The 13,957-nt window shown below is 45.1% G+C and overlaps 1 protein-coding gene across 1 annotated transcript; it reads left to right on the top strand.

The window, feature by feature from the left end:
• Positions 1–1,878: 1,878 nt before the first annotated feature.
• LOC138814563 (sulfotransferase 2A1-like) lies at positions 1,879–10,276 on the top strand. Its single transcript, XM_070003549.1, has 6 exons — positions 1,879–2,069; positions 3,422–3,633; positions 4,927–5,053; positions 7,104–7,198; positions 7,602–7,779; positions 9,532–10,276. The coding sequence occupies exons 1-6, from the start codon at positions 1,934–1,936 to the stop codon at positions 9,642–9,644; spliced, it is 861 nt and encodes a 286-aa protein (XP_069859650.1). The 5' UTR covers positions 1,879–1,933; the 3' UTR covers positions 9,645–10,276.
• The last annotated feature ends 3,681 nt before the right edge of the window (positions 10,277–13,957 follow it).

Genomic DNA, 13,957 nt, shown 5'->3' with positions numbered 1-13,957 from the left:
ATGTTATTCAAGTGTTTGCTGGTCTTGAGACTTGAACTCAGGGCCTGGGCACTGTCCCTCATTTATTCGCTCAAGGCTCACACTCTACCACCCGAGCCAGCGCTCCACTTCCAGTGCTCTGCCTTGGAACCTCCAGGCCTGAAGCCCCCATTCCCTCCTGCTGTCTACAACATATGGACCAAATAGTAGCTCCGTTATTGAAGATCTGTGGCTATCACGGTAGAGCGCCAGGAAATTAAACCCAAATATCCACAGAGAAATGGCTGCATCATCCAAACCAGGTTAAGAGATCAAAATAGAATATTACTCAGTGTTGAAAATGCAGACAACTCAGACCCATGGGAAGCACATAACACAAGACTGGCATTAACAAAAACCTGAGCATTACCTTACTCATGTAACTGTAACCTCACTGTCCAGTATCTTTACAATAAAATTAAATTTAAAAAAATTAGCACTGGGTAGTTGGCTCAGTGGTAGAGTGCTTTCCTCATATGAGTGAGGCTCTGGATTCAATTCCTTGGCATCACATAAACAAAAAAAGCCGGCCGTGGTCCTATGACTCAAGTGGTAGAGTGCTAGCCTTTAGCAAAAGAAGCTCAGGATTAGGACCTTGACCCAGAGTTCAAGCCCAGGACTTGAAGAGAAAAAGAAAAAAGCCAGGCCCCAGTGACACACACCTGTAATCCCAGCTAATTAGGAAGTAAGGATCAAAGTTGGAAGCCAGCCCAGGCAGCAAGGGCCAAGAGACACTTAACTCCAACAAGACAAGAAGTGGAGCTGTGGCTAAAGTGGTAGAGCACTAATCTTAAGCATAAAAACTCAGGGACAGTGCCCAGGACCTGAGTTCAAGCCACAGGAAAAAAAATGGCTTCATCCTCCAGAGAGAACAACCCACTTCCCAGGTACAGCCTACACCAGGCCAACCCCAAAGAGTTCTCAGTGCAATGCTACCTAGATTTCATCGCTCCTGAACATCATAGACACGGATTCCTGGGGGTTGGGAAGGTGGTTCAGTGGTAGAGCATTTGCCTCACATTCATGAGGCCCTGGGTTCACTTCCTTAGCACCACATAAACAGAAAAGGCAGGAAGTGGTGCTGTGGATCAAGTGGTAGAGCACTAGCCATGAGCTAAAGAACGAAGAGACCCAGGGCAAGTTCAAGCCCCATGGCCAACTACAAAAAAAAGAAAAGGAGGAAGGAAGGAAAGAAGGAAGGAAAGAAGGAAGGAAGGAAGGAAAGAAGGAGAGAAATCAGTTTCTGTGGTGTGTATACACACACACACACACACACACACACACACACACACACACACACACACACACTAACACCATACCCATAAAGTTACAGAAGTTTTTGTTGTTTGTCAAATATGCAAGGTCAGGATAAAGAAAAGAAGTCTGAGAAACTGTCCCTGTGTCCAGGGGCCTGAGGAACCTGGAGACCCATGGTCTGGGGGATCATGGCTGACATCCTGGAGTGGAGAGAGATCCTAGGGGAAACAGAGGAAATTGGAAGGACAATGCATTGAGGAACCTTGGCAAAGATCTTGGAGTGATATTAGTAGATTGAACTTGGAGTTTTGTTCCAGAAGTCCAGCCCTTCCCTCTCTACGATTTTTTCTGATATCTACACCTCTTCTCAAAATAAAGGATTAGTACATTAAAAATATTAGTTAATCTTATGCCCTAGCTTATTTCCTCTTGTATTTCTAGTTTTCTGCCATGAACTGAAGATCAGATGAGCACAGTTCACCCTTTGCATGATATCACAGTTGGCCAATAAAAATCACTGGTAACAATTACAGGATTTTTTTTAAATCACCAATTCATCTTAGTTAATGATTCTCTTCACCATCCAGACTCTGTCACCACTTCCACGGTGGCAGTGCCAGTGGCCTGGGACCAAGAGCCAGGGACCCAAGACTCTGCCATGGCTCAGGACTACGTGTGGTACCAGGGCATTCCTTTCCCTGTTGTGGATACCTGCCCTGAACATGTAAAAGCAGTCCATGAGGAGCTGGTGCTGAAGGATGAGGACATCATCACGGTGACCTACCCCAAATCAGGTGAGCAGAGGGGGCTGTGGCTGTGTGGGAAAGGCCAGACCTGTGGCCTTACTCCCAACTGTGCCCATTTAGGAATGGTGTAGTAGCTCATTATTGAAGACCCGAGGCCCTGTGATTTTGGGCCAGTCTTGAGCACAACAGCTCATGGAGAGTGCCCAGGCCCTGTTCAAGCTCCAGGGTTGGCAGCATAGTTTTTTAAATAGGTGTTTTTAAGGTGCTCCATAGCTCATAAAATGAAAAGGATGATTTTGAGGTTACCTGGAGAAAAGGCATGATCTCAAATAGAAGAATCATGATGGGCCATAGTTAGGACCTGGAAAACCTGGGGTAAACACAAGGCACTGCCAGGCCAGGGAGCCTGTGTGAAGGGGCACGGGGAGTGGGGAGGGAGCTCTGAGGGCACACTGCAAGGGAAATGTGCTGAAAACCACAGCCAGTGGGGGCACTGCAGGATTTCAGCAACAGCTGACAGCTGCATTAAACCCAAATATCCACAGAGAAATGGCTGCACAATCCCAAACAAGTTGAGAGATCAAAGTGGAATATTATACACTGTTGAAAATGCAGACAGCTCAGGAAAGGATCCATCACATGCTTCCCAGGGGACCATGTGAAGGCAGGCAGGCACAGTAGAATGATGGTTACAAGGTTTATTACAGGAGCCATTTCTCCCCCAGAGAGAGAGCTCATGACCATCTCCACTATCTAGCAGCAGCAGGGGCTGGGGGTAGGAAGTAAGGTAGGTGGGAGCTCAGGTGGGTCTGGGTGGAGAGAGGGAGGGGCCAGCTGTATGGCAAGATCTCTAGGGCAGGGAGCAGCTCAGAAATGGGTGGAGCTGAGGACCAAAGGTGAGCATAATGTTTCCAACTTAGACCCATGCTCTACTATTATCAGGACATTTTGCCATTTGAAACCACATGAGTCAAGGCCAAAGTGCAAAAACAAACAAACAAAAAAAAAAAACCTGTGTACTATTGCACTCACATACTAGGCCCAGAACTACAAAAGTCATGCAGGTGATAAGAAAATGATGTGGGTAAATGCAGGTGTCAAGCAAATCATTATTCAGTTGTCATGGACAGTGTAGACTTAATAGATGACAAAATACTGGCACTGAGTGAGCTATGATTAAAATACACTAAACACTACTTATCCATATCAGATTGCATGCCTGAAAAAGTTTATATCCGTAAGGTCTATGTTACATATGCTTTACCATTATATATGTGTGTGTGTGCATGTATGTATATGTGTGTCTGTGTGTGTGTATATATGTATATATATATATATAAATATATAATATTGTGTATTCAGATAGAAATGAGTGACCTCTGCTTTTCTTTCTGCCCCAGGAACCCATTGGTTGATTGAGGTTCTCTCTCTGATTCACACCAAGGGGGATCCCAACTGGATTCGATCTGTGCCCATATACGTTCGTTCCCCATGGATTGAGACTGCAAGTGGATATGAATTCAAAGTGGAGAGGAAGGAGGGCCCCCCCCTCATCTCCTCCCACCTCCCCATCCAACTCTTCCCCAAGTCTTTCTTCACTTCCAAGGCCAAGGTCAGTGATCAGTGCCCAATAACTGTTCCATCAAGGCATTTTCCTCTTAAAAATGCACATAGCCAGCAGGTCTGGAATTCTCCCTCTGTAGTTCATGGAGGACCCCAGACTCTCCTTCATGAATTCACGATCCTCAGACCAAACCAGATTCTAAGATGTGGACCATGGCTGTGTAATCCCTGACAGATGAACTGGATGACTAACTGAAAGACTAACCAAACTGTGCTTTAAATGGATACCCAGGCATTGTGTGGTCATCCCAGCTAAACAGGAGGCTGAGATCTGAGGATCAAGATCAGAAGTCAGCCCATGTAGGAAAGGCCAGGTGATCCTTATCTCTGATGAGCTATCCAAAATAAAGCCAGAAGTGGAGCAGCAGCTCAAGTGGTAAAGCACCAGACTGAACACAAAAACACAGGGACAGTACCTAGGCCCTGAGTAAAAAAAAAAAAAAGAAAAGAAAAGAAAAAAGAAAAAAAAAATTGAGCTTGTGTGGTTTCAATGTCATGTGACCTGGTGTCAGTGGCCTGACTCTGAAGGCTGTGCAGTGAATAAACACCTGGTGCTCATGGCCAGATCAGACCAGGAGCCTTTGTCCTGCTTCCCCGGCCCAACCCACAACACACAGGATGTACACTCTTCCCTGGCACAACGCTACCTAGATTTGCTCCTGAACACCATAGAAATGGGCGCCTCTGCTGTGAAATCTCTGTTGTTGTATCATTTCAACTCCCTCCTTCAATGGATTTTTCTTGTTTTGTTTTTGTACCACTCCTGGGACTTGAACTACAGCTGTCCCTGAGCTTTTGTACTCAAAGCTGTTATTCTACCAGTTTGTGCCACAGCTCCCTTGACGTTTTCAGGTAGTTAATTGGAGATGGGTGTCTCATGAGCTGTTCTGCCTGGGCTAGCTTCAAACTATGATCCTCAGATCTGCGCTGCCTGAGTAGCTGTGGTTACAGGTGAGAGCCACCCATGCCCAGATGTTTCAATGATGTTCACAGAACAACTCATAAATCTGCAGCCAAGAAAAGCTAACCAGCATCTGCTCTCCTGTGTTTAGTAGATAAATATCCCAGATATGTTTAGGAAATGTGTTGTCCCACCATTGTTTTATTCCTGGCTAAGTGATTGGATTGTAGGAACTCTCAAAATTATTTCACAAACTAATGTACAACCAAAAGATCACCAGATATTTCAATGTTGGAGAAAAATATGGCTAGAATTTTCTGAACACAAAGAGTGCAAGAAAAGATGGGAATATTGTTTAATTCTCTCCTTTCTTCCTTGAAGATGATCTATGTCATCAGAAATCCTAAGGATGTCCTTATATCTGGTTATTATTTCTGGCATTTTACAAATCTGGCTAAGAAACCAGAGTCACTGGAACAATATTTTGAATGGTTCTTGCAAGGACATGGTGAGTAGACTGTGAAGTGAATGGAGAAGAATTTAAACCTCTTTGAGTGTTCCCTCTCTCCAAGATCTCCTTTAAATCTCACCATCTGTGGGCCCAATGCTTCCTTCTCCCAGAACTCACATTGGCTAAAGGCAGCACCAGACTTTTCCCATGATGGAAGGTCCCAAGGTGTTTTGAGCCCCTGGAGCTTCCGTAGCCATGGAGGACCCGCCCCCTCCTGGGTGCTCTACTCCCAGATGTTGGCTCACGGTTTCTCACTGGCTTCCCACACAATCCAACTCTACCTTCCCTATATATTTTTATGTTTTAAATTTGTTTTGCTGTCCGTGTCAGAGTTTCTCACTTGAAGTTGAGGTCCCTCTGTTTCTACTCATGCAAAAGTTCTGGGTCATTCCTCATGCTTGTAATTTTGTCACTTCTCCATGGTTCTGTCAGGGGTCCATGGCCTGAGTTGGGTATGAAGGGTGGGGGGAACACACATCTGTGCTCTACGTACGTCATCATCTGGTGTCTCAGGCCCTCTGGGTTTAGCTTCACAACCAGTAGAAGTGCTTGGTGAGCTGTTTCTCCCCTGATTCCACATCTCTTACCACTTGGATCTAAAATCAGTGCTATAGATCACGACTATAGGCTGGGAAGGTGGCTCAGTGGTAGAGTGCTTGCCTTGCATGCTCTAGGCCCTGGGTTCGATTCCTCAGCACCATATAAGCAAAAAGAAAAAAGCTGGAAGTGGTGCTATGGCTCAGTGGTAGAGCGCTAGCCTTGAGCTGAAGAGCTGAGGGATAGCGTCCAGGCCCAGATTTCAGGCCCCACAACCGGACCCAATAAAATAAAATAAAATAAAAATAGATCACCACTATAATCTCAGCTACTCAGAAGCTGAGAGCTGAGGGTCAGAGTTGGAAGCCAACCCAGGCAGAAAGTCCCTGAGGTTCTCATACCCACTCAATCATCATGATGCAGGGAGTGGAAGGGTGGCTCAAGTGTTAGAGAGGAGCATAAAAACCCAGGTACAGTGCTCTGGCCCTGATTTCAAGCAAAGATGTTTCAAGTAGAATAAAGCACACCAAGGCCTCTGCAGACTGACCTGCTGGGAGCCATGGGCAGGGATGGGAGGTGCCTCTTGTGCGTGTGTCACAGCTCAGGCCTGACACTCGGACTTGTGCTCAGTTGTGCAAGTGATGGATTTGGGCCAAGCTGGCATGGAAGGCACTCAGCCTGAGTTCTGTCAGGGCCTGCGGAGCTCTTTGTCCAGGTCAGAGGTTTTGGTGTTGCCTTTGGTGACCTGCTTCAGCTGGAGCAAAGGCTGTGCTATAGGAAAAAATTGCTTAGAAATCCATGTCCTGGCTCCACAGTGCTTGTGTTTGCTCTCTTTCTCTCTCTCTCTGTCCCTTCCTCTCTCTCTCTCCTTCCCCCTTTCTCTCTCTCCCTCCACTCCATTTCTCTCTCAGTCATGGGGCTTGAACTCTGGGCCTGGGTGCTATTCCTCAGCTCTTCTTCGGGGGGAAGGGACTGTGGTCGTGGGGCCTAAACTCTGGGCCTAGGTCCTGTCCCTCAGCTCTTCGGCTCAAGGCTAGTGCTCTAACGCTTGAGCAACAGTGCCACTTCCAGCTTTTTTCTTTTTGCTTATCTGGTGCTGGGGAATTGAACCCAGGGCCTCAGGCATGCAAGGCAAGCCCTCTACCACTGAACCACTTTCCCAGCCCCTATTCCTCAACTCTTTAGCTCAAGGCGAGCACTCTACCACTGGAGCCAAAGCGCCACTTCTGCTTTTGTGGTGGTGCATTGGCAATAAGAGTCTCATGGCCTTTCTTGCCCAGGCTGGTTTGAACAGTGATCCTCAAATCTCAGTGTCCTAAGTAGCTAGGATGAGAGGCATGAGCCACCAATACTCGGTAGTGCTCTCTCTTTGAGGCTATAAAGAGACAGGACTTATTTCTCAGTTACACCCTGGTGAAGATGACAGGGACCAGAGCAATCAGTGCTGAGACCACCATGCAGATCGGGAATGGTGGAGACTTTGCACAATGCCACACTGTTCCCCCTGCAGTGCCTTACGGGTCATGGTTTGATCATGTCCGGGGCTGGATGTCCATGAGGGAAAAGGAGAACGTGCTGGTCCTCAGTTATGAGCAGATGAAAAAGGTAAAGATTGATTTTATATGCACCCCACCACGGCCCTCTTCACCCCTTCTCCCATCTCCCCTGTTTCTCAAGTATCTTCTTCCCCAGTATCCTCCCCCCAGTCTCCATCCCACCTTCTATGTCAACTTTCTACATCCTGTTGTGTGTTATTCCTTCCTGCATTCCTCTCATTCTCCCTTTCTTTCTTGTTTATTTTTGTTTTAAGATAGAGGCTTGAACTCAGTACGTGATGTTTTTCTTTTTGGCTGGTGCTCTACCCACTGAGTCACGCCCCCAACTCCACAGGACACCCATCCTCTCATCAGCCAGTGCCTTCTGCTGTTTCTCTCTTCTCCTGCTCCCTCCTCCTCACTCCTTTTCTGTTGTCCCCTCTCATACTCGAGCTGTGTTTTTCTCTCCTTAGGACCCGAGGAGCATGGTAGAGAGGATCTGTGGGTTCTTGGGGAAGGTGCTGGAACCCGGAGAGCTGGACTTGGTCCTGGAGAACAGTTCCTTCCAGGCAATGAAGGAGAACAAGATGTCCAACCTCCCTGATGTCCCAGAGGAGCTTGTTCCTGCTGGTTTCAAAATCACCAGGAAAGGTATGGAAATGTCCCAGGGAAGGAGGTGCTGGAAGCCAGGGAAAGAAATCTGGTCTCCTATCACCTCACTCCAGTTAGAACGGCAAAAATCAAGATCTCTAACAACAGATGCTGGAGGGGATGTGGACAGAAAGGAACCTTACTTCATTGTTGGTGGGAATGTAAACTTGTTCAACCACTTTGGAAAGTAGTATGGAGCTTCCTCAAAAGACTTCACATAGAACTCCCCTATGACCCAGCAATCCCACTTTTGGGCATTTACCCAAATGTTTACAAACAAGACCACACTAAAGCTACCAGCACAACTATGTTTATTGCAGCATTATTTACCATAGCTAAGATCTGGAACCAACCCAGATGCCCCTCAGTAGATGAATGGATCAAGAAAATGTGGTATATATACACAATGGAATTCTATGCTTCCATCAGAAAGAATGAAATTGCCCCATTTGTTAGGAAATGGAAAAACTTGGAAAAAACTATGTTAAGTGAAGTAAGCCAGGCCCAAAGAAACATAGGTCCCATGGTTTCCCTTATTTATAATATCTAGTAGATGTATGAGTCAAGCGGAAAAGGTCAGATAATGTGATGTCAGGAAAATGAACCCATAGATATGTATTTTAATGTTTTTTTCTTTCATGCATGTGTTTCTAACGCATTTGTAAGATTATCTCTTTGTTACTTTGTATGTCCCTCCCCCACAGTATAACCCCTGCTTTCACTATATTTGATGTCAGTATAACTTGTGGAGGAGATGGGGAAAAACCAGTTGTTTAAGGATACAGGTGGACCTGTTCCAACAATGAGAAGTACAAGCTGTCATGTCCAAAACGAGCTTTACAATGTCGGTGCGGGGGGGCGGCGCATTGTCCTGCCCATGTAATTGTAACTCCTCTGTACAGTATGTTCACAAATAAAATTAAATTAAATTTTAAAAAAAAATCTGCTCTCCAACCACACACACCTGGCCAGGGATCAGCCAGGATCAAGCTGGCCGTTCACTTCCAGCTTGTGTTAAAACAAAGTAAACTGGAAGTGGAGCTGGGGCTCACATGGTAGAGTGCCAAGCCTTCAGCAAAAGAAGCTCAAGATCAGTGCCCAGGCCCAGACTTTAAGTCCTACAACAGACAAACAAGTAATGTGATAGTAAGTAGATCTGAAAAGAAAACAAAGTGTAAGTACCAGCTGGGTGTCCATGGCTCAGGCCTGTAATCCTAGCTGCCCAGGAACCTGAGATCTGAGCATCACAGTTCAAATCCAGATGGTGTAACATAATCCAGGAGATTCCTTCTCTCCAGTTAACTACCAAAAAAACAGAAAATGGAGTTGTGGCTCAAGTAGTAGAGCATGAGGCTTGAGCAGAAAATAACTCCCAAACAGCACCTAGGCCCTGAGTGCAAACTCTTGTATAGACACACACTTGCACACACATGCACACATGTACACACACTTAACTCTATTATACAAAAACTCTATTCAACTTCCTATTAAATGAAAATGCTATTGTGTAACTATGAGACCACATCCTGAGCTTCCTGACTCCCACACATCTGGGGAGGATGTGCCCCTCTGGTGGCAGGGGATAGAACTTGAGAGGAGAGCCATGGACATGGAGTGTGGTTGCTGTGGAGTCCATCTCCCAGCGAGATCTATGGCCTCACCCCCGGGGTAGGCAGAGGACAGAGGGGACACGAGGGGACAGCGCCTTCCTGCCCTGACCCAGTCTGGTGTCATTGTTTTTCCACGGCCTAGGTATCACGGGGGACTGGAAGAACCACTTCACCCCAGCCCAGACCCAAGCCTTCGAGAAAACATTCCAGGAGAAGATGGCAGGACTTCCTCCAGAGCTGTTCTCGTGGGACTAAGCCCAGATTTAGCTCCTTGTCTGTGGGGATGAAGACTTGTGTCCCCATCTTATGGAGGTGACAGGACTGGACAGAGATCATAGCATTAGTCTGTCACTCGAATCAGGAGGTCTGACTTTGCCTGTCTCATCTTTGGTGCAATCACCAGGACGGGTGGCAGCCACATGTAGGTGAGGAGCACAAAGGGACCCATGTGTGTTCTTGCTGAAATAAATGGGGCCACCGCACCGAGGGCTGACAAACATGCCTTAGTGTTCTGCTTAGCAAAGACGACCTGGGTGAAAGGCTGAAGAAGTTCCTTTAGGTGGGGACAGTGGGCTCCCCATGACAGGAGGCTGCCTGATGGTTTGCTGGATGTTCTGGGGAAAGGATTCCCCCCGCCCCCATTGATCTTGAGTGGAAGCTCTGTCCAACTTGGGACAAACAGGGATGGAGCCGGAACAGACACCAGGCCCTGGAATTGAGGTTTGGGGTACCAGGAGCCTGAAGCCTTTTGCCAGCTTCCGGTGCCCTGAGTCCATTTGACAAGGTATTTATTGAGTAGAGCACAGGGGCGAACGTGTACAACATGAGATCACCATTTCCCTGACATCACAAGCACCAATACTACAATACAATCTTAATCACAAACACCCATTGTGTGGTATCATCTCCCTCAAGTGATAAATAACTCCTTCATCTTAAGCAGCAGGTGTAAGCAGCAAATGACTTAGAGTTCACATAGATTTTTGTCTATCCCAAAGATCCCAGAAGGTCTGCTGTGGAATTAGCCTACACCCAAGAAAGAAATCTGAAGTCCTATCAATCCAGAAGGGATTGACCTTTCCAGGAAGCTCTCCGGATTCTAAGAGTTCATGTTCAGAGGAGGCCTTCCATCCTCCCAATCCTTTCAGCTCTCACAGCTCAGCTTATGGAGGCTCTCACAATCCCCCCTTTTGCTATGATTTCAGAAAGCATAATTCTCATTTTTGTTTGAGCTAGCATATGCTGCATGCTAGAAGATAAATATTGAAATAGACAGGAGGCTGGCTGGATAATCCGAAAAATAGAGGATCTTGCACCCAGAAAAGGCAAAAAAAAAAAAAAAAAAAACCAGGAAAACTATTCTGGAAGTCCCCAGTTATCACTGAATTTTAACTTTTTCAGCTCTTGTTTGAGCTGCTCTAGCTGGTTCTGAATCCTTTGAGAATTGTCAGTTATCTTAAAGCAGCTCAGTCCTTCAAACAGTTCACAGCCTAAATGGTTTGTCAACAGCAAACAATCTGTGGTGGTTCCAATGTGTCAAATTATTGTTCTTCCTTTTTCATTTCTTGATTGATTAATTGATTTCCTGATTGATTTCTTGATTGATTTCTTGATTTATTTATCTGTCACTTGGTTGAATATACAAGGTTGTCTGCTGCACTCTTTCTGGACACCTTCTTCAAGTCTAGGGACAGGCAGAATAAAAGCTGCAGCTATATCCCTATCCACATTATTTAACAGAATTACGTTATCACAATTTCGAGTGAGATCTTGTCTTATGCATCTCTTATTCTGATGGGTCAAATTACTAAGACGGACAGGCACCATACTCCTAACATAACAGTGACAGATAATTTGTCTTTAGAGCTCCATATGCCTTTCCTCCACAAAAGAAAGACCAGCCAGTGCCGACTTTTTTTCCTTGAGGCAAACAGAGTCTTGTCACAGATGAACAGTTGCTAAGGTCATTTGCACAGCAGAAGCATGAACACTCACAATGAACTATAAATTCAAGGTCCAAAGTTAATTCATTCTCTCAACTCTCATCTTCTTGATGACCAATTACATCCTGAGTTATATTTTTACCTCTTTTAAACTGACAGCATGTCCTACTAAACTTTATATTAGAACATTTTGCACAGAAGAGCCTTCTTTGATACAAAAGGAAGTTTCATTCATGGTCTTTTTTATTTGTTTTTGATTGGTCATAGTGCTTGAAATTTGGGCCTGGGCATTGTCCCCGAGCTCTTTAGTTCAAAACTAGCACTCTATGACTTGAGCCACAGCACCACTTCCTGTTTTCACACTTCCTACCTGGGTTGGCTTTGAATTGCAATCCTCAGATCTCAGCCTCCTGAGTAGCTAGGATGACAGGCATGAACCACTGGCACCCGGCCTGACTAAATATTTTAACTCCATCTTTATATCAGTGGACAGGTCCGATTTCTGAGTTGTTACATATCACAGTACAATTTAAGTGCAACAGTTTACCCAGCATAGGAATCCCCCAAACAGAGGCTTATACTAAGCAGGAGGCACCAGCACTCTGAATAAGCATCATTATAAACAACGACGACAACGATGCATTCACTTCCTGTCCCTTGTATTTTTAGCATCTCTCAGCTTGTAAAGAAAGCTTCTTCACTGGTCCCCGGGTGGGAAGGGTCGCTTTTTCTCTTTCTCCCCGAACCATTAGATATCCTCATGCTCTTGCTGGTTTTCTTCAGAAGTTCCTGGAGGTTGGATGCATTTTCTCTTTATTTCTGGGTTTTCACTTCAGGGTAGGTAGACAGATGTCTGCTGAACCTGTGCAAACACAGGAATAACCACCACCCCATACTTTGACGGTTCCGGGTCTCTAGTTATTATCAATGTCATCCTTTCAGTGTATAGGTTGAGGTGAAGATATCAATATTTGGGTGGGATACGGTCCAGTCGTGGGGCCTGAACTCTGGGCCTGGGCGCTGTCCCTCAGCTCTTCAGCTCAAGGCTAGCACTCTACCACTTGAGCCATAGCACCACTTCCCGCTTTTTTCTTTTTGCTTGTGTGGTGCTGAGGAATAGACCCCAGGGCCCCAGGCATGCAAGGCAAGCACTCTACCACTAAGCCACCTTCCCAGCCCAAGAAGATAGCAATTTTTTCAGGTCTTTCCAAAGTTTATCTGCTGCTGAAGTATTCGATGGAAAAAGGAAACTTTCAAAATTAAGGGTATAGAATGCCATTGCTATCTGTTCTTTGGGGCTCTAGTAACCTACACCTATCTCCTCCCCCCCCCCTTTTACTCGTCAGACCTGGAGCCTGAACTCAGGGCCTGGGCACTGGGCTCAAAGCTAGTGCTCTATCACTTGATCCACAGCGCCACATTCAGCTTTTTCTGAGTAGTTTATAGAAAATAAGACTCTCATGGACTTTCATGCCCAAGGATGGCTTTGAACTTTGATCCTGAGACCTCAGCCTCTTGAGTAGCTAGGTTTACAGGTGTGAACCACCAGTGCCCGACTTGAAGTGAATGTTAAGTAGTCCTAATTTTCCCTTTTCCACTTTGAAACAAATACCTTGGATAACTTTTCTTTCCAAGTCCTCATTTTAAGGCCAATCCCATTGCTCATTTGCATTTTAGTTCACACTTTTGAAACCAAGAACCACTGGGCAGCACCCATTTCTCTCCTGGCCATCTGGAATTTAAAGCTGACACTTTTTTTTTTCTGTAGTCTGAGTTAACTCTTAGAACACCTTTAAACTCAAATAGCATAGTTTTTCTTTACATGTAGGAATCACTGTACCAAGAACCCAGACTTAATAAACTAAGGATCTCAGAACAAGCTTGTTCTTCCCAATTTGTATCTAATTGCAGAATAGCATTGAAACCAAATTACATTATACAGATTAACCCTTTTTTCTTATTAATTCTCCTTTTAAAGGTTTTAATTTTTAATACATCCCAATGAGCAGTTTTTAGGAATACTAATCACATTGCCTATATTACTGTTAGTTTTTAGTGTCTGTCTGAAAGGGAAAGGGAGAAGCATCTATATGAAATTGGAATAAAGTAGGAAATATTGGTATTATAGTGCATTACTTTTAATCTTATTTAAATCACAGCCAATGTAGCTACATATCAACTTTACTAATAAGTTCTTTATCTTATAGATTTAAGACATACTCATACCATCAGACATTTACTTGAACCTTAAGTGGTTAGTCTTACTCATTTCTATATTTTGAAATGAACATTTAAAACAGGTCTTACCTCCCAAATCCTTTTCTCAGCTCAAGGAAACTTGTTTTGGTTTTTGGTTTTGTATTTGTTTGTTTTTGTCGGTCATGGGGACTGAACTCTTGGCCTAAGTGCTGTCCTTGAGCTCTTCAGCTCAAGGCTAGTGCTCTACCACTTGAGCCACAGCACCACTTCTGGCTTTTCTGCTTATATCGTGTGGAGGAATCCAACCCAGGATCTCATGTATGCAAGGCGAGCACTCTGGCACTGAACCATCTTCCCAGATATGTTTTTTTTTAACACCATCTTGACAGACTTTAAGCATTAAAATACTAGATTATTTTGAACAGT

This window comes from Dipodomys merriami, unplaced genomic scaffold, assembly GCF_024711535.1.
Source record: "Dipodomys merriami isolate MVZ:Mamm:240054 unplaced genomic scaffold, mDipMer1.0.p SCAF_106, whole genome shotgun sequence".
Lineage (NCBI taxonomy): Eukaryota > Metazoa > Chordata > Mammalia > Rodentia > Heteromyidae > Dipodomys > Dipodomys merriami.
Note: the sequence above shows the minus strand (reverse complement) of the source record. Positions and strands in the feature narration are given on the sequence as shown.

Excerpts from the sequence above, each read along its gene's own strand:
- LOC138814563 (XM_070003549.1), top strand. The coding sequence starts at position 1,934 with ATGGCTCAGGACTACGTGTGGTACCAGGGCATTCCTTTCCCTGTTGTG. Across the intron at positions 5,054-7,103 it reads ATGGTTCTTGCAAGGACATG|TGCCTTACGGGTCATGGTTT; the intron begins GTGAGTAGACTG and ends TTCCCCCTGCAG. Across the intron at positions 7,199-7,601 it reads GTTATGAGCAGATGAAAAAG|GACCCGAGGAGCATGGTAGA; the intron begins GTAAAGATTGAT and ends TTCTCTCCTTAG.